The sequence below is a fragment of the Sarcophilus harrisii genome, chromosome 1 (assembly GCF_902635505.1).
Source record: "Sarcophilus harrisii chromosome 1, mSarHar1.11, whole genome shotgun sequence".
Taxonomy (NCBI): Eukaryota; Metazoa; Chordata; class Mammalia; order Dasyuromorphia; family Dasyuridae; genus Sarcophilus; species Sarcophilus harrisii.
The window spans coordinates 106,257,397-106,283,279 of NC_045426.1; the positions used below are offsets into that span (position 1 = coordinate 106,257,397).

Below are 25,883 nucleotides of genomic sequence, written 5' to 3' on the forward strand. Positions count from 1 at the left end.
ACTAGGGCTAAACTTGTTTTTTCCTAGTGCTTAAAAGTGTTCGGTACAGAATAAGCATTTAATAAGTATGTTGAATGTATGACTGAGCAATTGAATGAATGAATGACTTTGAATGACTGAAGGGGATTTTCAAGATAGATATGCCAACAGGGAACTGTGATCAGTATTGAAGAAATTGTCTTCCTTACTTGGAGATTTCATGGCTATACAATCCATTGGGATCTGTTTGTGGTAATTCTCAGCAAATGGAAGCTTTCTTAGAGTTTCACAATTGTACCAAACTGATCCAAACTTCCCCAAATTTGGCTGCAGGTTCACTAACTCTGAGCTAAATTTCAGGTTTACAGAAGAAGCCAAAGTTAACTGGAAAGTTTTGCTTTGCTTTCAAATTTCCTTCAATGTTTTTCACAGCTTGTCTCCTACCACATTATTTTTTAAATTCTACACCTTAAGTGAAGGAAATGTATAATATGTTAATATTTACATTATAGACACTTTAATAATATTTCATTTATGCATGAGCATTGCCAAGATAGTCAAGCCAACTTTTTATTTATAAAGACTTGAAGATATAAATCTGAATGAAAATGCTTCATAAAATGACATATTAATATTTTTTGACTTAGCTCATTGAATTATTATGAGAGTTCACAGTATTGTTTCCCTAGCATCTTTTGAGGGCTCTGGAGAAGGGCTTATCAAGGTAAATACAAAGAATGATTATTTCTAGCTGTTCCCCATTACTTCCTTGCCCTCCCCCATCTGTCCTCTATTTTGGCATATTTTCCTCACATTCTGTCCTGCATTTGGCCCTGAGTCAGTTGAAAGCTGGGCAAGTTGTTCTCTCATTCCCATCTGAATTTTAGTTTAGCTGTGGAACTGTTTTCCATGTGCTCTTAATCATTTGTCCATGTGTTACAAGATTAAAGGGACAATGTATTTTGCCTGAACAGGCTTCCTTGTACATTCAGGGGCCTGATGAAGTAGTGGAGGTCTTTGGGGGTCCAGTGGGAAAGTCATGTATAGACAGGTGTCCTTGAACTCATGACAGCTGAGAACACTGCACTTCCATCAAAGAAGTGACAGGAGATGTTTTCCAGCTACAAAAAGCTATGGTCTCATTACCTTATATTTCAAAGGACAGTAGTATTTGGCAGTGCTATCACTATGGTAGCTATTCATTGACAAATGGGAGAATGTTTCTAATTTCATAAATGGAGCCTCTTAATATTTAAATAATTCAATTCAATGGATATTTATTAAGTACCTATTATGGGCAAGGTACTATGCTAGACAATGAAAGAGATTTTATATCTATCAATTTCAATAAGTATTTTTATTATTTTATTAATAATTTTATTTTTAATTAAATTAATTAAATATTTAACCAAAATAATTTTATATTATTATTTATATAATAATAATTATCTATATCTTTCTATATGTCTTTATTTATCTATCATCTATCTATCTAATTACTATTTATCCTTTAAAATCCAAAACAAGTGCTACTTTTCCTAGCAACTTTCTCTGATCTCATAGTTAATAGCTATTTACCTCTTGAATCTCATTATTTGAGTGTCTCTCATGAACTTTTATATTATTTTTAATCCTATTGTGTATTTGTAATATTTCTCCACCAGACTCTCCATGAGAAAATAAAATACATCTTACCTAAATTTTGTATTTATTTCCATGACCCAGAACAATATTTTGTCCAGTGATTATTTAATAAATGTTAGATGAATTGAATTGGAAACTAATGCAAATAAGGCATAGTCCCTGCCTTAAGGAGAACTTATAACCTAATGGGAAATTGTTCTGAGACCTCATGAAATCAATAATAACTCAATTTTATTTATATTAAATGCACACCTTTTGATCTACTATTGCTAACTGATACTACTAATGATATAACCATTAAGCCTGCATCCCACCAGAAGTCTAAGAAAAAAAGAAAAAGCCCTACAATATTTAAACAACAATATTTAAACCATGTGGTGCTAGGATTGGATAGTGAGAGGGTACTCATCAATTATAGAATAGCTGAATAGATTATGATATGTGAATATGATTGGATATTATTGTTTTATGAGAAATGATAAAAGGATAGTTTCAGAAAAACCTGGGAAGAATTATAAGAACTGATATAGATCAAAATAACCAGAACCAAGAGAATAATGTATACCATAATAATGTTGTAAAGACAAAAAGTTTTGAAATATTAGGAACTCTATTCAACGCAATGACCACCTACAATTCCAGAGGAGTCATCAGTTCCTGATGGGTCCATACCTATTGGATTCAGAAGACACCATACAGAAGTGATGATGAAGATATAATATCTCTATCTCTATCTATCTATATGTGCGTAAATGTTTTTGTATGTATACTAGTCTTTAATGTTTTCCTTATATTAATTCTTGATCTTTTATATTCAATTTTCTAATGAGTCCTGGTCTTTATGTTACAAATACTGAAAATGTTTTGGTTTGTTAAATGTCCATTTTTTCAGGATTATACATGACTTTGCTGAATAATTATCTCATTGATCCTTCAGACTCAAGTGAAGGGTGAGAAATTTGATTTGAGGTAGAAGAATGGAAGGATCATTTGAAGCAGAAATTCAGAAATAGGGCAGTCATCTTCTTAATGTATAAATAGGATATATAGAATCCTACTTACTAACTCCCACCTCAGAGGTAACACACTAGGAAGATTTCTCTATCTGTAATGAAAAACCTCAGAAATCACCTGAAAGAACTGCTCTTCAATAACATCATCATAGAATTCAGCAGCCCACAAGCATCAACTATGGAGGTAGTAGGTAAGAAAAATGAGTAAATATGATTGTCTATAGACTACTAGACCCTGAATAAAGGAATTAAGATAGATCAGATCAACATGCTAAGATTTCTCTATTAGGAAGCCCTTGGTTATCAGTGTTATATTTATTTAATAAATATTATCAGATTACTGTAATAAGACAAAAAATAGCTTTCATTGAATAAGATGGATTTTACTTGTTGCTCCAAAGAATTATAGAAAAAGTAGATGGAAATTTTCTAATTTCTTGGAAATATTAGAATACCTAGATGACTTCATTGTTTTTGTGAAAGTGCTAGGAAGAACATTAAGAGAGAATAATGAATATATTAGTGCAAGTAGTGGAAGTTGCATTGAAGTTATTGATTGGCAGGTGTATGACTTTGAAAAGAGTATCCATTGAATTAACACAATATAAATATGAGAATAATATTAACAAACACTACACTTAATGCCTTAAACGAGAACAGCAATGACAGACATTTTGCATTTATTGTCCTATGGAATATAATGTGCTGATCGTGATTGAAAGAATGCCTATGAGAGAAGGTTCCAAAAAAGGGGGTGGAATTTAAATCCTGAATAGAAGCTCCTACATATGGAAGCTTTTGGGAGCATTTGTGTTGTGAAGCTAAATTATTAATACTAAATTATTAACATTAACATTAACTAAATTATTAATTATTAACAGGGACAATGAGTCTATTTCCACTCCATACTGTGCTACTGACCAAGTCTTATAAATTTTCTTTCACTGTGTTCATAAGCAATATAGTGGATATATTTTTGGATAATCTCAGAAATTGCCAAAATTACAGTATTACTAATCCATTCAATATCTTCCCATGAGTAAAGTTTTCCCATGAGCTAATTCCCTTCTCTCAATTTTCAACTACAAACTCATCACTTTTAATGCCATATAATTTATTAGGAGAATCAAACAAATAAATAAAATAAAATAAGTATAAACACTTAAAACAAAGTATAGAAATTGTAATGGGGTTCATGGTAACCTCTGTTTTCTGAGAAAGCAGGGCTGCTAACAGTACTTTCTTAACCTCTACTGTAAATAGTTACAATTGCTGGTTTAGCCTGGTCATAACCCTAATCTACTGCTCTGCTACATGTTCAGATCCTCTCTTCTTTCTCTATGGTTCACATACTCACAAGCTTGCATTTTACTCTAGCCTCTTAGCTTTCTAAAATGGAACCTCCATGTTAAGGACATGCTTAAATGAAGGGGCAGGTCAATTCTCTGAGAGCCTCCACAGCTGGGAATCATAAAATCTGAAGGGCTTGCAAAGCAGTTTTTGAAGATGTTCCTTGTGGATGGGGAAATGAAATAAATTGGAGGCAAAAGGGAAGAGGAGGGAGGTCAGACAACGCAATAGTCTCTCAGTCTCCTGGTATCATCATCATCCACTCACATGAAGACACCCATTCTACAGGTCTGAGTTAGCCCTCCAGCAGCCACTGGCAGGTGGCTCCCATATCACAATACCTCCACACTTGGGAAAAAGCACTGGAACATTAAAACCAACTGAACTCTCCAGAACTATCCAAGTTTTCTTTAGGATGTTTGTTAACAAAGTAAAACCATGGATTCTCTCTTTTTCAGAAAAGTCTTTCAAGATCTTCATGGTAGTCTTAAAATTACAACATCAACATCCAAAGTCATTGCAATATTGGACCTCTGTCATTGATAATTTCAAATGTTTTTTGACATGTTGAATAGAATTATTAAAGAACAAGAATATGAGTCAAAGAATATAGGTAGGTGTGGATGGCTCACTACATGCAACATGAGAAGGACTTTTTACCTCAATTAGATCATAGGATCATCATAGTATCAAAATGATGTAAGACATTACTATAGTACTTGAAGTTTTGCAAAATGCTTTTCTCACTAGCTTATGAAATAAATACGAGAATCCTTATTACCATCTGACAGTTAAAAAAATCAAGAGACAGCTAGGTGAATGGAACTTAATCAAGCTTAATTAGATAGTAATCACTAAAACTTCAATTTGAACTCAGTCATAAGTTTGCCAGAATTTTTGTCAGAAGATAATGTATTGAATGAAACTCACTAGATAATGACATGCATCATAGATAAGAAATTTTATGTGTTTGTTGGATTAAATGATTTGGGATTGCTTGGGCATGTAGGGGAGGGGAATGCAGTGGGTCCCAGAAGCTAGAATCAAGGCAGATATAGAAGAAATTTTGAATTGGGGGAGGGGGGCAATGCAGGAGAAGGTGGGACAGAAGGAGTTAACATGAAAACACTAGAAGCCTGAGTCAGTATTTAGTCATGAAAATAAAGTGAGAGAGTGCCAAAGTGAATGTCGATGACTTCACAATTTTGCATAAGAGTTATTTGAGTTTACAGTAACTAAGCTGTTCAGGTATCAGTCATTTGGTCCTGAAGTGCAATAATAGATGTACATAACTTAGGTACACTCTTAAATGATATTCAAGGATTTGAGAAGACATTCTTATAGAACAATGGGAGATCATCTCACTGCTCCATTTAAAATCTCAAGAATCATTCAATTTCAAACTAGTTTAGGGAACCTAAACTACAACGAATTAAATTATGGGAAATGTTTGAGGTCAATAAAATTATGTGATATAGTTTTTAATCTTTACTTCTTGTTGACTTATTATGTGCCTGGTTTTCTTTGAGTAGTTGTTAAAACATATTATAGAACTATTTCTTAGGATATACATGTGTGTGAGAGAATGTATATATATGTGAAAGATACACACAGTGTAACATACACATACATAGATCTAAATTATAACTATGAATGACCAATATATATGCTTTAAGATTCACAAAACACTTTACATAGATTGTCTCATTTGATAATCATTTGTGATTTCATATCACATGTAATTTGCATATATTTGGTTTCTAACAAGCTGTAAAGAAAACACTATTGCTATGATTAAATTTTATTTATATTAATATATTAAGTATTATGTGCAGATATGTTACTTATCACATGTTCATATATATATGTGTATACATATATGTGTATATATAGATATATGTTTATATCTATCTATCTATCTATGTGCAAACACACACTTTACTTTCCAGAATTGTATACTTGCTAATTTCACAAACCATGTTTCATCTTCGAATTTCTAGTCTCAATGCTGTACAAGCTGTCCCACAGAATTGTAATGCACTTCCTCCTTATTTCTGTCTCTTAGGATCTTTAGCTTCCTTCAAAACTTAGCTCAAATGCCATTTCCTTCATGAAACCTTTCCTAATCTCCTCAAAATTGAGTTGGGGATGGGGGAGAGGCAATAAATGACTTAGTGTTTATTTTCTGGGTATTTTGTACCTACTCCATAGAATCTAACCTTTTTGAGGGCAGAGACTGATTTGCTTTTGTCTTTTTATCTGTAGCACCTAGCACATAGTTTCTGATGCAGATTATAATCCACAATCTCTACTCATCACATGGCCCTCTCATCTATGTTGTCCCCTAAGTTCACATAGGGGGTCTACCAAAAGTGCTGAACTCTTTCCTCACCTTTTCTTGACATCAAAAATAAAATTCCAATGAGTGTGAACCACTACATAGCATTTCCAATTCCTTTGTTTTTGTCCACTTGTATTTTTTATTTCCTTCACAGGTTAATTGTACATTATTTCAAAGTCCAATTCTTCTTGTGCAGCAAAATAACTGTATGGATATGTATACATATATTGTATTTAACATATACTTCAACATATTTAACATGTATTGGTCTACCTGCCATCTGGGGAAGGTGGTGGGGGGAAGGAGGGGAAAAGTTGGAACAGAAAGTTTTGCAAGGGTCAGTGTTGAAAAATTAGCCATGTGTATGTTTTGTATATAAAAAGCTGTAATAAAAAAAAGAAGTTGAAAAAATAATAAAAACAAAATTCCAGTGGCGCTCAGGAGACGTTATTCTTCTTGCCCATCTAACAACCCATAATATATTCTGCTTCTCAGTTCTTTAGATGTAATATGTTGTATACTTTAACATATTTAATATGTATGGGACTACCTGCCATCTTGGGGTGGGGGTGGAAGGAAGGAGGGGAAAAATTGGAACAGAAGGTTTTGCAAGGGTCAATGTTGAAAAATTACCCATGCATATGTTTTGTATATAAAAAGCTATAATAAAAAACAAAATTTAATAAAAAAAAAAGATGTAATATGTTGGAGTCTGTGCATACTCATCATGCTTCTTTCCATTGCTTTTCATATGACACTAATTTTCATTTCTTTAGAAATGAGTGAATACTAGACTATTAAAATATTGGTGTTAAAAATATGGACTTTAGTGTCTAGTAGATGTTTGGCACTATTAACTTTGTGAATAGGTACTTTACATTTTTTCTATCTAGAATTTCTCATTAAAAAATTGCCTACCAAAGATTTTATTCCTCACCAAATTGAAAATCCTAAAAATTTAATGTGAGATTAATAAAATTGAATGTAAGAAAACCATTGAATTAATAAATAAAACTAGAAGTTGGATTTATGGGGAAAAACCTAATAAAATAGATAAATATGGATTAATATGATCAAAAAAATTAGAGAGGAAAACCAAATTACCATCACCAAAAATGAAAAGGATGAATATAGCCCTTATGAAGAAACCAAAGCAATTATTAGGAGCTGTTTTGCATAATTATATGCCAATACATTTGACAATTTAAGTGAAATGGAAGAATATTTATAAAAATATAAACCATCCAGATTAACAAAAGAAGAAATAGAATATCTAAACCTATTTTAGAAAAAAAAATTGAACAAGCCATAAATGAGTTTCCTAAGAAAAAAATCAATAGCAGATTTACAAGTGAATCTTACCACAATTTAAAAATCAACTAATTTTAATTTAAATAAATTATTTGGAATAATAGGCAAAAGATTCTTACCAAATTCCTTTTATGAAAATAATATAGTATTGATATCTTAACCAAGAAGAGCAAAAACAGAGAAAGAAAAGTATAGACTAATTCCATTAATGAATAATGATGCAAAAGTTCTAAATAATATGCTAACCATGAGACTACAATAATATGTCATAAAGATTACATGGTGATGAAATAAGCTTTATACCAGAAATGCAGGGAAGATTTAACATAATGAAATTATTAATACAATTGATTATCAATAGCAAAAGCAATAAAATCATATGACCATATCAATAGATATAGAAAAGGCTTTTGATAAAATACAACACATCCCTTTTAAAAGAAAAAAAAAAGTACTAAAAGCATTGTTATGTATGGATTTTTCCCCTGCAAATGAGAAGAAGCATTTACCTACCACCACCAGCAAACATTATTTGTAATAGGGATAAACTAGAAACCTTCCCAATTAAATCAATTGAGAAAATTAAAATGTCCATTGTCACCAATGTTATTCAGTATTTACTAGAAATGCTAACAGTAGCAATAAGAGAAGAAAAAGAAATTGAAGGAATCAGAATAGGTAATGAGCTAATAAAACTATCTCTCTTTGATGATATACTGATCTGAGATGCTGAAATGATATACTTGGAAAATCCTTGAGATTCAACGTTAGTTTCAAGAAAGTGTCAAGATAAAAAATAAATTCACATAAATCATCAGCATTTCTATGCATCACCAATAAAACCCTGGAAGAGAAATAGTAGGAGATACCCCACTTAAAATAATTGTAGACTATATAAATGGGAGTATATGCAACAAGAAAAACCCAGAAATGACATGGACATAATTATAAAATATTTTTATACAATTGAAATCATATTTAAATAACTGGAGAAATATTAATTTTTCATGGGTGGGCAAAGCCAATAAGATAAAAATGACAATTCTACCTGAACTAATCTATTTATTCAATACCATCCCAATAAAATTACCAAAAATCATTTATTAGACTAGAAAAATGATAATAAAATTCATATGGAAGAACAAAAGATCAAGAATACCAAAGAAATTAATTTTAAAAACATAAAGGAAAGAGTGTTAGCAGTACCAGATCTTAAACTATAAGGCACTAATTATTAAAACTATCTGATACTGAATCAGTGGAAGATAAGCATAAAATATATGTTAGTAAATATTTATAGTTACCTTGTGTTGGACTAGTGTAAAGATTTAAACTTTCAAGATAAGAACTCACTATTTAATAAAAAAAAATTTTTGGAAAATTGGAAAGTAGTTTGGCAGAAATTTGGTATAGATCAATATCTCACACCATTTACCAAGAGAAGGTCAAAATGGGTATAAAACTAGATATTAAGGGAGATATCTTAAGAAAACTAGAAGACCATGGAACATATTACCCAACAGATTTATGGGTAGGAGAAGAATTTATTGATAAACAAGAGATAAAGAACAATGTGAGATATAAAATGGATAAGAATTTCAATTACATTAAATTAAAATTTTATTTGTATAAATAAAACCAATGTAGATGAGATGAGGAAGGCAGAAAATTGGGGAGATTTTTTATAGATATTTCAGATAAATATCTTATTTCTCAAATTCATAGAAAACTTTGTCAAATTTATAAAACTGATAAATTTGTAAAAATGTAAGTCATTCCTCAAATGAAAGATTGTTAATGGATAGGAACCATATATAAATATGAAAAAAAAATGCTCTAAATAATTATAGATTAGAGAAATGCAAATTAAAACAATTTGGAGCTATCTCATGCCTATCAGACTGACTAAAATGATAGAAGGGGAAAATGACATATATTTCAGGGGATGTAGAAAAATTGGGGCATTAATGCACTGTTGGTGGAACTAATCCAACAATTTTGGAAAACAATCTGAAATTATGCCCAAAGTGTAATATAACCATGTATACCATTTGACTCAGCAGAACAACTATTAGATCTGTTTCCAAAATGATCAGGGAAAAAGGAAAAGAATCTACATGTTTTAAAATATTTATAGAAGCTGTCCTTTTGGTGACAAAGAATTATCAATTGAAAGGATAAACCATTAGTTGGGAAAGAGCTAAACAAATTATGGTATATTAATGTCATGGGATATTACTGTGCTGTAAGAAATGATGAGCTGGTTGATTTATTTTTCATTTTCATTTTTTAAAGTTTTTACATTTATTTTAAGCTATTTAAGGAAAGAAAACAAAACATTGCCATGTACATAGCAGAACAGAAAGAGGATTCAATATAAATTTCAACGAAAATTTCAAGAAAACCTTTATAATAAATACTACCTACTGTTTTCAAAATTCTCCAGCTTTTCTTTGTTTCCTTGTAGATTTTCTTTTGTTTTCTGCTTTGTACTTTTTCCTTAATTTTTCCCTTTCCTCCTCAAGAAGGCTATGATTAAGCATGAATATATCTGTATGTAATATAGATACATATACATAGATATCAATAAAGATACATATATATGTAACTGTGCAGTATGCTTATTTCCCCTCGTAGTCTATTTATCTGAAGGTGGATAGTATTTTTTTTCATAAGTCCAAGTTCTAAATTACCCAGCTCATCATTTCTTATACCACAGTAATATTCTAACCTAATCACATTCTATCTGAGAGATTGTCCATTAAAGTTTCCTCCTAGTTTTTCTGCATTCCTTTTATTCTTAGCTGCATAGGTTTTATTTATACAAGGAAATTTTAGTTTAAATAATAAAAACTATCCATTTTATACTTCGACAATGTGCTTACCTTATAATGTAATTTAAGGTCTGATACTACTGAATCCACTTCCTTTATATCTTTTCCCCCTGATTTCTTTGAAGTTCCTAACCTTTTGTTTTTCTAAATGAACTTTGTTATTATTTTTTCTAGCTCAATAAGATAAGTAGTTTAATTGATATGGCATTACATAAATTTAGGTTACTTAGGTAAATTGTCATTTTTTTTATTATATTGGTTTTACCTATCCATAAACAATAAATATTACTTGTTATTTAGATCTAATTTTATTTGTATAAAAAGTGTTTTCATTTGTATTTTTATGGTTTCTGTGCCTATTTTGGCAGTTATTTTATACTGGCTGGTTATTTTAAATGGTTTAAAACAATTTTGAATAATATGGCTGACACATAGTTTCCCTACTTTTCTGTTTTTGATTAAGTATATTTTAGCTTTAACTTTGTTCAAAATCATGATTACTACCCTTTCTTATTTATTTAACAAATTCTACTCCTGGCCTTTATTTTATGCCTGTGTGTATCTGTCATTTTTGTAATATTTTCTGGAAAGCAACATATTATTGAATTCAAAATTTTAATCTGCTATCAGTTTCCCTTTTATTGGTGAATTTATTTTATTCACATTCTAAACAATAATTACTTGTATATTTTCCTCTTTCTTTTTTTTCCTCATTATCCTTCTCATCCTATTCCTATCCTTCCTCACTCCTCTACTTTATTTCTACCTGATACTTTGCTCTCCTATTCTTTAACTTGCTTACCCTTCCCTTATCCTCTCCCTCTATCCTATCCTCTTTCCCTCTTATTACTTTCTGAATTTTAAAGATTTCTTTTACCTTTCTAGAGCTGCTTGATTTTTAGAAAAACATGGAAATTCTTGCATGAAATAATGAAAAGTGAAGAGAACAGAACCAAGAAAACACAGTATACAGTAATTGTCATGTTGTTTAAAGAATAATTGTGAAAAATCAAGTTATTCTGAGCATTATAAATACTCAAATCAACTATAAAGGATCTGTGAAGATGCTATTCACCCCAAAGAAAGAACTGATAAATAGAAGTACACATAGTATGTTTTATAGATGTGTTTATATATCTACATCAAATGGTTTCTCTAGCATGGCAAGTGTCAGGAGGGAGAGAAACAGCTCAAAGCCTAAAATGGAAGAAAAAATAATTAAAAAAAAATTTAAAGCCAAAGATTTTATTGTTACTAGAATGTAGGTTTTTTTTAAAAAACTCTATATAAGTGTTTAAAAGTAATTTTCCACATAAAAAAGGCATAGGATGAGAAAAGGTTTGGAGAAGAGATTGATCTTAAATCTTTTGTTTAGATAAAGCATTTATTAATCATTTATGAAGTAGTAGGAAATATGAAAATAGAGGGCAAAGTCGTGACTGAAGTAATAGTGATGTAGGGAGAGCTTGCTTAGTCAAAGAATGTAGCTATTGCTACTGTTACAGATAAACGTTTTGACACTTAGTTTAGTAGAAGGTAGGTTCATAGAGGGAATGGAAGGGAAGAAAGGTTGGAACCCCTTCTGTTCTTAATTCTTCCCCGCTCTGGAAAGAAAAGAATGCAGGATATTAGGAATTCCCTGTGAGCTTCAGTTTTGGAAAAATTCAAGTGGCAATTGCTCTGAAATCTACTGACTTTCTCCTGAAAACTTCTCAATCTGACTTCTCTTCTATATTGATGGAACTCCAAATTTTTCTATGCCTTATTCCTTCCCACAGTGGAAGCCTCTTTTAGAGACTCACTCCATTCAGGAATTTATCAGTACTCACTCTAACTATGTCGATGATTTTTTTGACTGTGATTCATTTTTTAACTTTAAAAATCACAACTCTCTAAATTAACTCTATCATAAGGGTGGTCTTTGTTAAAGCATAACACCTTTCTAAGTGATTATATGATTTTAATTTTTGTTGTTTTATTCTTATAGTTGTAAATCATGTAAATGCAAATTATTAGGGGAGCTCCTCATTGCTCAGCTCCAAAATCACCAAGTTAGTGTAGCTCTTGAAACTGTTTCTTTTTATGATCACATTTTCCTAGTTTTAAATAAATAAAGGATCTGTCTTTGATTCTTTGTAACATGAAATTGCTTTTAGCACTAGCAAAGGCATTATTCTACCATAACAAAGATTCAAGTCATTAAATCTATTCAACAGACTATTTTATCTCCTTAATTGTGTATACATATTTAGCAGTTTATATTAAAAGTTATTTTTCTACTTAAACTAAGTGTCAAAACGTTCATCTATAACAGTAGCAATAGCTACATCCTTTGACAAGAGAATTTTTTTCCTTTATATAAAATCACTTTTCTCCCCTGCCCTTTTCATCATTAGCAGCTACTTAGGAAAAGAGCCTTAAAGAGACAGATTACTTCACACCTAATTTGCAAGGTTGATATGATAATCAAATGAGATTACCAAATGAATGCACTTTGGAAATGAAAGTGTTATAATCTTGATTTAGTCTTCTGCTGTCTTCTATATTTGTTCAGCTGTGTATATATGTTTATGTATATTGTTGTGCTTTGTCAAAGAAGTGGATGATGTCCAGGTGAATGGAGTTGTAGGCTTCTCTTCTTATTGGCACCTGTGAACACTGAATAGACTTTCAAATATCGACCTATAAAAGATGTAAATTAAAAGGGGCTGGGAATAAGGACTATGAATTTCAGATGTACTGAGCCCTATTGTTCACTTTTATCCTTCCTATTAAATGTTATCCTTTTCAGCCTTCCTTCTAGGAGAGAACCAATGACACTGAGAGGATAATGTTATGAATTTCGTGTGAATTAGATTTTTAAGTGAGAGAGAATTGCACAAAGTTTTCAGCTTCATTCTCTGATGGCTCTTTGAGGTTAAGGACAGTAATTCATTTTTTCTTTGTTTCCTTAACCTCCAGCACAGAATCTTGTGTATTACAGTAGTTGCTTACTAGTGCTTGTTGAATTGGATTGGTTTGGATTAGTAGACTCTTCCTAATAAGAATTCTTTAAGAAAAGGCTGGGTAATCATTCCTTAGCATATTGTAGTATATTCTTTTGTTCAGGTACATATTGGATTATCTGGCCTCTGAGATTATGTAAAAGTGAGGAAATCGTTCTTTTGAATTGCTTTAATAAATTACATCCTAGTCAGAGTTTCTGATTACATTATATCTAAAAGTATATATGCAATGTATATACATGTTATGTATATATGCATTATATACACAGGTATATATTATATATGTATATTTTACAAATATATTCATTTGATACATATGTATAATTACATATGTATGTTAGTCTGTATGTATGCATAATTATATCAGTGGATATGTATAATATATGTGTATATTAGTCTATTTATATACATATATCTTTATCCTTTTATTGGTATTAGAAAGATAAATTCTTGTATATTTACACAAACTTTATATATGGATATATATCATGCATATATGTTTATATATTTTATACAGATCTACATAATGTGTATGCATGACTATCATCAGTTAAGTATGTTGAACCTGAAGTCAGGAAGACCTGAATTCAAATTCAGCCTCAGAAACATACTAGCTGTATGTGATTCCTGGCAAGCCACTTAATCTCTGTTTGCCACAGTTTCTTCATCTGTAAAATGGAGATAATATTAGCATTTATCTCTCAGAGTTACTGTGGGGATCCAAAGAAGCAATAATGTAGAATGCTATGTAGAATGATCATTTTTTTATGAGCAAGGAGCAAGCAGACAGCAAAGGGGAAGGAGCACTGCAATTAGATCAAGAAACTTGAGTTCCTCAGAATGGATTTCCTGACCTCAGAATGGAGCTCAGAACTTTAGTTTTTCCATTTGTAAAATGAGAAAATTGAAGAATAAAATGCTAAAGTCCCGGTCTAGCTCTAAGATTTTATGATTTCACTATTTCCTGCAGGCACAAAAGCCGGAGAAGCAGTTGCCTCGTTGTGCTCTTGTCATATTATGGTTGTTTATTTATTTCAGACTATTGAAAACTCTATTTCAGGTTTTCTGGGCAAAGTTGCCATTTGCTTCTCTAATTCTTTTGAGGAAACTGAAGTGAGTAGATTAATTGACTTATCCAGGATCACATGGCTAATATGAGTCTGGATTTGAACTCAGCTTCTGTCTCCATTCTCTAACCACTGTAAGTAACACTTCACTGTTCATCATTGGTATAAGACCACTACCAATACAGAATATTAGGGCCTCTCTTCTCTGTCCTTAATGTGCAGTTTGGTGCCTAATTTCAAAATAAAAAATGAATTAAAATTGCCTTTGATTTGAGTTTTTTGTGGGAGTTTGTATATGTATGAGCCCTTGGATTTTGTGATATCTCTCATAAATAATAGAAGATATCCTAGGGTTTCTCAAAATCAGTGTCAGGAAGTACTGCAAAAATGAATGAGACAGATTAGTGCTGATTGTGAGTAATCCTAAAGCAAGATGAATTATGAAACTGATGCTTTCTAAACTCTGTTGCTAGTCCGGAAGCAGGTTTATTAGGCTAATAAAGGTCATACACTCTCATAGCTTCCTCTCTCTGGAGCATCAAGTACTAATTGCTCTAACATTTGTATTATTCTTTTGGCCCAAATAACTTCTTTGATGTTTTCAGATGCTTCTCCCCTCCCCCCTCCATTTGCTCTCACCAAATTGGAAAAATCTTAATGTCCATTAGCTATAGATCTGGGAGCTGATTTTTTTTTCTCTTTTAGGGGACTACAAAATTCCATTTTCTTGGATAATTAATAATAAACACAATCAAGTGAATTTATTAACATGAGATGAATTTAGTAATGAAGAATGATCTCTCTTTAGCAGGACAATATTGGTTGAAAATGGATTTTTAAAAATATTTTGTTGTTGTAGTCAAGGAAACTTGATCCTTCAGAGTAAAGATGTCAAACAAGCCACCTGTTGCTTATAATGCTCCTGAGGACATGGAGATTAAAATGTTCCCTCCAGAAGGACACCAATTTGTGATACAAAAGACATGACTACAACATATAATCCTTGTTTTCAAACCTGAACAACATGTTCCAAATGGACTTGCTAAGATGGTTTTCAGTATTGAGAAATGAGAGTTTAGGTTGAGCAAATTTTGGAATTAAATTGAATTTAAATCATACTTAAATCATAAAAACATTATTTTTCATTTGTCATAAAATTTAAATATTTAAATCATAAAATTTAATTAACATACACTTATACTATGTAGAGAATACTATACTTGGCTTTGTGGGAGGTATAAAATTTAGGTAAAACTTTGAGAGGTGCCATGACATTGAGCTGGTTTCAGAATCAGAAAGACTTGCTTACACTGGTAGTTCCTTCTTGGACAAGTGACTTAACTTCTCAGTTCCCCAGGTAGCTCTCTAAAAGGGATCCATTGGAAAACAGAGAAACTGAGTTCAAATATGAACCTTGCTATTTGTTATCCTGTATGACCCTGGAAGAATTGCTTTATATATTGAGCCTTAGTTTCTTCACCTGTCAAATAAGGAGTTTGGATTAGATAATTCCAAAGTTCCTTCCAGCTAAAAATATATGCCCCTATGATCATCATGAATCTTACAGGGAATATAACACATATTTATATAACCACAATATATAATATTACACAAAGTTCATTTGAGAGCTAAGGAAGGCAATTCAATCATTTATTATGCACCCATAGTATGCAAAAGACTATGCTGGTGGGACAGAGATGAGTGACAAAGACCATGCTCTCAAAGGAGTTGCAACCTGTGGGGGAAAATGGCAAATACAAAAAGATATGATATCTTTCAGCATAAGGAAAAGTATTTTAGTTCTCATTTTTATTAATAACTTCCTGAAAAGATACATAAGGAAAAAATATTTCCACGATGAAATTGGATACTGAATTATCAAGATAAAGAAAGAAATGATCTGACAATGGTAAAACATGGTGATAGAAGAGAAGGAGAAAGTCCATTTGCGGAATTTAGTTTAATGTGTAAATCTGTTTGTCATTGGTGAGAATGAAAGGATTCAATCTTCAGATAACCTGCAGTCTGGCATCCAACCGGACCACCCCACTGAAATTTATTCTCTTCAAGGTTACCTATGATCTCAGCTCTTAAATCTGATGATTTTTCTCTCAGTCTTCATCTGCTTCAAGCTCTTGGCAGCATTTGGCAAAGAAAACATCCTTCCTTAGTTTCCATAACAATGCTCTTTTCTGATTCATTTTCTGGTCTAACACCTGCTTTACTGTCTCTTGCTGGAACATCATTCATCTCTTATTCCCTAATCAGAACCAAGTCTGCTAAGGCTCTGTCCTGGGGCTTATTCTCTTTTCTTTCTATTATTTATTCTTTTAGGGATCTCATTCACTCTTATATGTTTATAGTAAACTTACAAACTCAGAACTAGCCATAATGTCTCTCCTAAACTATAATATTGCATTAAATAGCTATTACTGAATATGTGTACCTGGATGGCTCATAAATATCTTAAGCTCAATATGTCCCAAGATGAACTCAATATTTTACCCTCCCACAAATTTTTCCTTCATTCAAACTTTCTTATTTCTATTGAGAGTATTATCATCCTTCCAGTTCCTCAGACTTGTAAACTTGGAAGTCATTTTTAGTTCTTCTTTTCTCTTTACCTCCCATATCCTATCAGTAGTCACATTTTATTAGCTCTACACTTACAACATCTCTTGTATCTATCTCCTTCTCTCTATTCATATAGTCACCAACTTACCAGCACTCATCACCTCTCACCTAGACTATTGCAAAAATCTTTTTCTAACCATCTCTCTAATTTTCAATGCATAATCCACCCATCTGTTAAAAATAATCTTCCTGAAGCAGACAGGCCATGTCATTCCCTGTTTAACAATTATCCAGCAATCCTCCTACAATCTGGTTTTAACCAGCTTTCTCAGGTTAATTTCAAGTACTCTGAAAAACCACTTTGCTCTTTTTTTGAACACAGTATTCCATTTCATAGATCCATTTCTTAGTACATGCTATCCTCCACGTCTGGAATTCATGTTCGTCTCACTTCTCCATCTTAGAATCCTTAATATCCTTTAATGCTCAGCTCAGCCGCCATTCCTTAAGGCACAAGTTTTTAACCTTTTAAAAATTATTATTATTTTTAATGTCAAAGCCCCTTTCAGAAGTTTGGCGAAGCCTGTCAATCACTTCTTAGGAAAATTATTTTAAATATATATAATAAAATACAAAGAAAGCCATCACATTGAAATACAGTTATCACAATATTTTAAAACAAATTCCAAGTCTTTCCTGCCTTAAAAAAAGCTTTTATCTGATGTTCTGAATTATTAGTGATCTCTTCTTTTTAAATTATTGTGTATTTTCTTGGCCGTTTCTTACATTCAAAGAATTTAGAAGACTGATTTTTTGCTTTTATCTTTGTGTGCCTGATGCTTAGCCCTATACTTTGGATATAGCAGATGCTTAAAAAGGGGTTTATTGAATAAATTGTCAGATAAGAGAGAGTGGTTGAAGAAAGAAAGAGAACCAGAGACTTGAAGGAAAGTTTGACAGACAGAGATAGGAAGAGACGCATGGATAATGTTCATAGGTCGAAGAGAAGGAGAGGAAATTAAGAAACAGCCTGTATGTTCATTTGGGTTGAATGTAGTGTGAAGGCAAGTAATAGAAGAAAAATCTGGGAAGGCAGATTAGAGCCAGATTATAGAAGAACATACATAATTTGGTGATATTGTTAAATCTGATCCCATGGCAAAAATGCTAGAGTGGTTTTCCATTTCCTCCTCCAGTGGATTAAAGCAAACTAGACTAACAGCTAATAAGTGTCTGAAGGTAGATTTGAACTACAGCCTTCTAAATTCTGGCCCAATGCTATATCCACTGAGCCACCTAATTGCCTCCTGGAAAAAGACCTTGATTTGCCAAAGGTTACACAATTAATAAGTATCTGAAATCAGATCAACCCTGAGCACCCTCTCTCTGTCTCTATCTCTGTCTCTGTCTCTCTGTCTCTGTCTCTCTCTCTCTTTTTCCCTCTACACACCCACAGACACACACATAGACACACACCTATATGTGTGTATATACATACATATATATGTGTTAGAGTTTACATTTTTATCCTAGCGGCAATAAGAACTCTAGGAATTGATTGAATAGGAGAGTCAGTCAAAGCTTCTCTCAAAGAAAGTTCTTTGTTGGCAGTGTATAGAATGTACTTTATTGGAGAAAGTCTTTAGGCAACAATAGACATTCAGTTAGAAATCTGTTTCAATAATCCAAGAAAAAGATTATAAGGGACTAGGCTAAAGTGGTAGCTTTTTTGAGGAGAGAAATGTAAAACTTTGGCAATTGATTAAATTTATAAGGCAAGAAAGAGGAGTTAAGTGTAATGTTTAAGTTATAAAACTAGGAGAATGGTGGTGACAGAAATAAGGAAGTTTGGAGGAGGGCAGGGTTAGGAGAAAAGATGATCAGTTCATTTTTGTACATGTTTAATTTATCTTTGGGACATCTAATTCAAACTATCAGGCAAATAAAGCTCAGCGAAGAGAATAGAACTAGATGGATAGATCTGGGAGTTTTCTGCATAGAGAAACCCATGGGAGCTGATGCTGTTGCCAAGGAGAATACAGGGCGAAGAGAAATGTTAGTAAACATTTCTTCAATATCACAGTAATATATTTAGATATGTCTGGTATTTTCATGATTAAAAAAATTCTGATTTTCTCTCTCTTACTTCAAGTTGTTTTAAAAAATGTATTTTTACATTTTATTTTGTCACAAGAAACATTCATTCAAAAGGCCCACCTTGCAAAGTGTTTCCTGAGAAAAAGATAATTGATTCTTGAGCTAGTTCTCAATACAGTCAATATGTAACCAACCAGCTGTTGGTAACACTTCTTGTTTATAGTATGGAAAATAAAGCCCAACAATCAGTTAATTGAGACAATAAACATTTTAGAATTTCCCTTAGTTTCTAGACAATAGCTAAACAATGCATTGAAACTCTTCAGCTAATTACCCCCTAGGCAATAGGCATTCACTAGGGTCTTCAAAAACACACAAACCACTAGAAAAAAAGCAGGAAGCCATTAGCACTTCATAATTGAAGTCAACAAGAAATCTGTTTATTTTGCTAGACACTAGGCCACCTGCTTTCCCACTATCACCAAGGAAGGATTATATATAGCCACTTCCTCTTTCTAGTCAAAATCCACTGGACTGTCTGAGTCTTTCCTTTTCTCTTGCTGTCTTAGAGACTAGAAAATAACTTGAAGGAAAAGCATGTATCTCCTGCTGCTTCAGCTGCTGGTGATCTCAGGTCTGGGAGAGTCTAGGCAACAAATGCTGCAAGACCGGAAGAAAAGAAGTCAGCGTTCTTCTCATGCTTTGAGTGATCGGAGTCTTGTAGCACTATCAGCAGATGTTTCAGAGGAGGCCCAAGAAAAGCCAGATTTGTTCGTAGCCATACCCCACCTTATAGACCCTGAGCTGACAGAGGCTCCCAGAGAGCAAAGAGAGATGTTATTCAGGTTCATGTTTACTTCTGAGAAACAGAAGCCAGAAAGGCATCTGGAAATAAGGGATCCTGCTAGGGAAGCCTTCAAACCTAGGACTCCAGCAAATGCTGAGTCTGATGGCAGAGAAATCGAGAAATCTCATCTCCAAGAAGAAGCACAAAAATTCTGGCACTACTTCTTGTTCAGAAAGAGCTCAGCTTCACAGGAGGTCATCTTGCCCATCAAAAGCAACGAAGTGTACCAGGAGACCTGTAGAACAGTGCCCTTCTCCCAGGTAAGTACTAGAATGAAGTGGAGGATCTTAGAATTGAGTTCACCTGGTCCCCACATGCTTCCCTCTGAACTCATAGCTTGGGTCCTCTGTCTTAAACCAAAGTCTCTTTTAAAACAGTGATTATATGTATGTATGTGTGTGTATGTGTATATATACATGTGTATAGATAGATAGTACCAGAAGTACTCTGTAACTATAAATTCTACATAAATGAAAATTGTTACTGATACTATTATTTGTTATTAATACTATTCTCTCATCAATTTTTTCAGATATTTTCCAGCCTTATTTAATGCAGGACTAATTGTACAATGATAGAAGTGACAATGGTGCCAAAAACATTAATAATTAGCATTATTAGAAATGGATTTGATTCCCTGAGCTCTTAATTTTGGTCCTCAGTCATAAATCAAAATCTCTTTTAAAATGACAACTTTGCTGAGACAAAGTATAGGAAATACTTTTGTAACTATGAAACTATGTAAACGAAAGCCATTGCTACTATTATAATTATTCCTTTATCAATTTCCTCAGAAGCTTTCTAGTGTCATCTTGATACATGGCTAATGGTACAAAGGTAGAAATAACAATGATACCAAAATACTAACAATTAAAATTATTGGAAATAGACTTGACTTTCCCTTTTGTGTCAAGAAGAGAGGAGAAAGGACTTCCATTTGTGTAAAGTAGCAGAATACCTCCATACCTCCAAACAGTGCTCCTCATTCATGTTGTGTGAGCTAATTCATGGTTATCATTTCTAGTCTACATTATAAAGATAAAGTCAGTCTATTATCTTCTTCCAATTTGGGTGTCCTTATATTATGAATACTAAATTAAAAATGAGAAGTCTGATTTACAGATGTGACAGGTTGGGAAGCAAGTTCTCAAAGGCAGGGATGCTGAACTGGAAGCAACACCATGCAGCTTAAAATTTTATAGTCTAGTAATGGTAGCCAATTAAGCAGACAGTATTACAAGGTAATTGACTGTAGAAGGCAGTTAAGCATTCTGCCTGAAAAGACAAGGGTATGTAACAATGACAAGTCAATTATGAAATAATAATGACTGCTTTGTTGCCTGTGTACAATTAGAAAAATTGCTCATAAGAAATAGGCAGTCGGATTCCCTTCTCAACTCTTGTTTTGAATCCATTGCTAATTAAATTAAAATGAAAAGAATCCAATATTTCCATATTTTGAAGGACACATAAGTCCAGATAGACAGGATCATGTGGGGGCAAAATATTATCATCTCAGTGGGGATTTCCATGTATTTACAACTTCTCTGACACATGGTGAATTTACAAGCTCTTCAAAATAGAGGAGAACGAAGCTTGTTATGTTTTAAGCTTTAAAATTATGTTATAAATTGGATAATAGAATATTTTTGGTTGGTACCCCCTCAAATAAAAAAAAGTAAATTGTCTCAACATATTCAATATTTCTGAATGTGTTAAAAAGACAAAGTAGTACATTTCTTTTGTATTAACTATTTTTCCAAAGGCTAGATTTTTTAAAAATTGTTAACTCAATGGAGAAAGTTATTTTCAGCAATAAAGTATAAATAAGTCTATTTGAAAGCTGACATGAAAGGCTTTTGAGATATGGGTCTTTATTTCTCTGTCTTAGATCAAGAGAGTTTTTAAAGCACAGTGAAGCTATTGCTAGCTAGGAAATCTATGTTAAAATGAGTGAAATTAATCAGTAATTGAAATCCATTTGCCTTTTTAGACAATCCTACATGATGACTGTGAAAAAGTAGTCATTCAAAACAACTTATGCTTCGGGAAATGTCGGTCTCATCGTCTTTCTGAGGCTACGACTCATCATCATGCCTTCTGCTCCCACTGTTCACCTACCAAATTCACCACAAAAGAATTATTGTTGAACTGCACTGGACTCAATCCTGTGGTCAAGGTGGTGATGATTGTGGAGGAATGTCAGTGTAAAATCAAGCAAGATCAAGACGAGGCTCATCTTCATTTTGACTCTCATGCATAAAAACACAAATGCAATTAATCTGTTCAAAGATTATTTTGCAAATTTGGAGCCAATACTCCCTCCTCTCAGAAGCCAAAAATGAAACAAACTGGCCTTTAAGGGTGGGACATCTGTAACAATAGGGAGGAAACCCACTTATATTTGGCTTTGTCAATTAACTGAATGTTTTGTTTCATGGAGATGAGGAACTATTTGGTTGGTCTCTAGTTTGGGGTCCCCATCTTAAGTTCTCAGTGTCTTCTTTGAGGAGACTTAGCCTGACTTTATGGGTTTCATATTTCAACCAATATGATCTTTTGTGATTTGCAGCCCACACATTGTTGCTTGTGTACCAAAAGTAATTTGGTATATATTTGAATTATGTCTCTGTTTACATAGGTTCTGAACCGGGTCTTCAGACCATAGATTTCAGGGGGAATATGAACTTAATTGGGAAAAATGCATTTTTGTTTTCACTAACTTTTGGTTTTCTTTGTAATCCTAGATGTTTCAATTATGCATTTAAAAACATGATTCTGAGAAGAGATCCATAGGATTCATCAGAAAGGGTCTGATAAAAGAAAATTGAGAACTCTTGATTTTCATTGGTTCATTCCTGTGAATAGGTTTTAAGCTCTTAGAGAGTTAGCTCTGTTTTGTTCTTATCTTTGTATCTCTGGTGCTATCATATGGTAGGCATTTAGTAAATTCTTCTTGAATTTAATCAAATATTCAAATTACTAACTCTAGTTAGTGGCAACTATATGCCTATAGGTAAATAAAGAGTAAATCAGAGTAAAATTTCGGTTTTTAGAGGCAGCTATGTAGGTCAGTGGGTAGAGTTCTTGGACTGGATTCAGCAAGACCTGAATTCAAATGCACAAATATACTTATTAGGTGTGTTAACCTGATCAAATAGCTTAACTTCTGTTTGCCTTAATTCTTTGGAGAAGGAAATGGAATACTGCCCCAATATCTTTGCCAAGAAACCCATGGACAATATTGCTATTCTATTTATTATCCATGAGTCATTGAGAGTCAAACACTACTGAACAGCACCACATTTTTGGTTTAGTTAGCAAATGGAATTTCCAGGTTTGGATGAATGTTTTCTTCTACTGTAGAAAATCTAAACTGTGAATCATAATTGTGAAGTGATACAATTATAAGTCATGTAAACCCAATAAAATTGGGAGCTGGGGTGGGGTGGGGAATGACCAGTGTTGGAATCTGAGGCATGTTGGAAGAATTTGTGACGATTTGTTTAAGCTTCTCATTTTACCATTGTCTAAAATTGTTTATTTTGAGATAAAAAAGATCTCAAAATCCTTGAATTCAATTATCACATTTTTATAAATAATCAAACTGAGACTCATACAGGTATGATCAGGGTAGTATTTGAACCCATTTATCCTGATTTCCTATCTAAAGATTAATTTCTCCAGTGTCTCAAGTTTATTGGCCAGGTCACATAAACCAACATTTAAGTTCCAAATTCAGGGATTTTCCAGTAAACCATGCTACTTTTATGTGCCATTTGTAATATAGCCCAAAACTATGTACTTAGTGCTATCACCGTGCACAAAAATTTTGGCTTATTACTTTCTGTTCTTTCATTTTTAATTTTTGCTCTTATCTCCCTCAGTCTGTTTTTTATGATATTGATGGCAACATGTATATATACTCTGTGTAATAATTTTTTGCTTTCTATAATATATACTTATTATACAGACATTCCCAGAGTACTGACTTGTCTTTGAATTTGAGAATGATTATTTACATTTACATCTTAATGAATCTCTGATATCTTCAATGTGGGTATCCCTTTCATTACTACAGATCACAATGCAATCATCCCTTTTCATCCTATACAGATTTTTGTCCATGTTCTCCCATGCATACTCCATAGAGGATTATGCAGTGAAGATATTTCTTTACATTTTTATATTTTGCAAATACTAAAGCAATACATGACTAGTTCCTTTCCTTTTCCTTTACGTGATTCCTCCATAATATTCCTCACATAACAATTGCACATAGAGCATCACCAGAAATTTGTTGTGGCTTCTATAGACCATGAATCTCGTCATTGCTTCTTAAAACATCCTTGATTTCAAATCTTTGAAGAATGTGGTTTTCTAGGAGCCACAATGAAAAATGGTTTTTGTCTCAGGGAGCAACTTGGGTTTGTGGGAAGCCCTTTGCAATTTACCAAATCCAAACCAACATTTTCTTTCCCTTCTATTTAATCCTTCATCTTCCATGATTGTTCCACACACATATATTCCTATATTTCAGTTAATACTAATGTACTAACTCAAAGGATTGTCTAACCATACTACTATAAGACACAGTTTGTACAATAGTTTTTTATATATTCATTTTTTCTTTGTAAATTATTAAGCCAACTTTTTTTTTATTATGCATGGATCTCATTGACTGTAGTATACTAGGACTTGGTGGATAATAACACAATGTCATCACAAATAGGAAAACTGAACCATCCCAACATTAATAGAAAAACCTCTCTTCCAATTTTCATCTATGCTTTTTATTACTGACTTCTATCTTGCCTTCCTCTCATTTCTCAAAGAATTAATTTGATTATATAGATTTTTTTTGTAGGAACCTCAGGAATTAAACTGGCATAAATTATGATAAATTCCATAGTATAATGGCTCATCAGTTATGTTTTGTTTTTATTTTTAAATAAATCAGTTTATACTTTTAGCCTATTTACTTTGTAACTGAAAAACTAACAGGTCTTACAGAAGAAGCCAGTGCAATCAGACAGAGTATATTTTACAACACATTTGCATACATATAATACTCACAACATGGCTATACATGTGACATTTATATCTAAAAATATTACACCCTTTGGTGTCCAAAGACAATTTAATTGGCCAAGATGTGATCATAAGGATAAAACTGTTCAGCGTTAATGACCTCCCAGCTGGTCAATATATTTTGGTGCCAAAAGCTATTGACCAGCTGTCCAGTCTTCTATTGACTATGCCTGATGATATGGTCTGTTCTCAGCCAATTGGATCATGCTTTTGGTTTCAAAGACCTCCACTCCTGCTTGCATATGTGTATATCCCTTTCACTAGCCTTGCAGATAGATTTTTTTTGTCCCCCAATTTTATGCCATATTTGATTTTTCTTTTTTAATAGCATATCCTTCACTTGTATTTAAAAATCATAAATGGTTTAAAAACAAATGCATATTGATTTATTACCAAAAGCAAGATAATATGGGGGATAAAGGATGAATTAAATACAGTTCTTGCTTTGATGTAGCTTATAGTCTTATGAGAAGATAAAACTAATTTATATAGCTATAATACAAAGAAAAATGGGACAATACAATGGTGAAATTTTGAGTTTAGAAGAAGGATAAATTATTTATGGCTTGTTGAAGATGGTTGCCTTTAAGAAGGTCCTTAAAATATATGTAAAAGGTAAGCATTTTAGGGGAAAAGGGCAATGTGAGCAATCACATAGAGGTTGGAAAGCTCATGGTCCATTTGGGAAATAACAAAGAGAATCCAATTTGGCTACCAGGTAGAATAAATG

General features: G+C 32.6%; 1 protein-coding gene across 1 annotated transcript; it reads left to right on the forward strand.

The window, feature by feature from the left end:
- Window positions 1-19,794: 19,794 nt before the first annotated feature.
- On the forward strand, window positions 19,795-24,021 carry CER1 (cerberus 1, DAN family BMP antagonist). Its single transcript, XM_003762150.2, has 2 exons — window positions 19,795-20,322; window positions 22,056-24,021. Exons 1-2 carry the CDS (start codon window positions 19,813-19,815, stop codon window positions 22,323-22,325), a joined length of 780 nt encoding a protein of 259 aa, XP_003762198.1. The 5' UTR covers window positions 19,795-19,812; the 3' UTR covers window positions 22,326-24,021.
- Window positions 24,022-25,883: the final 1,862 nt, after the last annotated feature.

Coding starts and splice junctions, on each gene's coding strand:
- CER1 (XM_003762150.2), top strand. CDS start 19,813: ATGTATCTCCTGCTGCTTCAGCTGCTGGTGATCTCAGGTCTGGGAGAG. Junction 20,323..22,055: donor GAACAGTGCCCTTCTCCCAG/GTAAGTACTAGA, acceptor TTGCCTTTTTAG/ACAATCCTACATGATGACTG.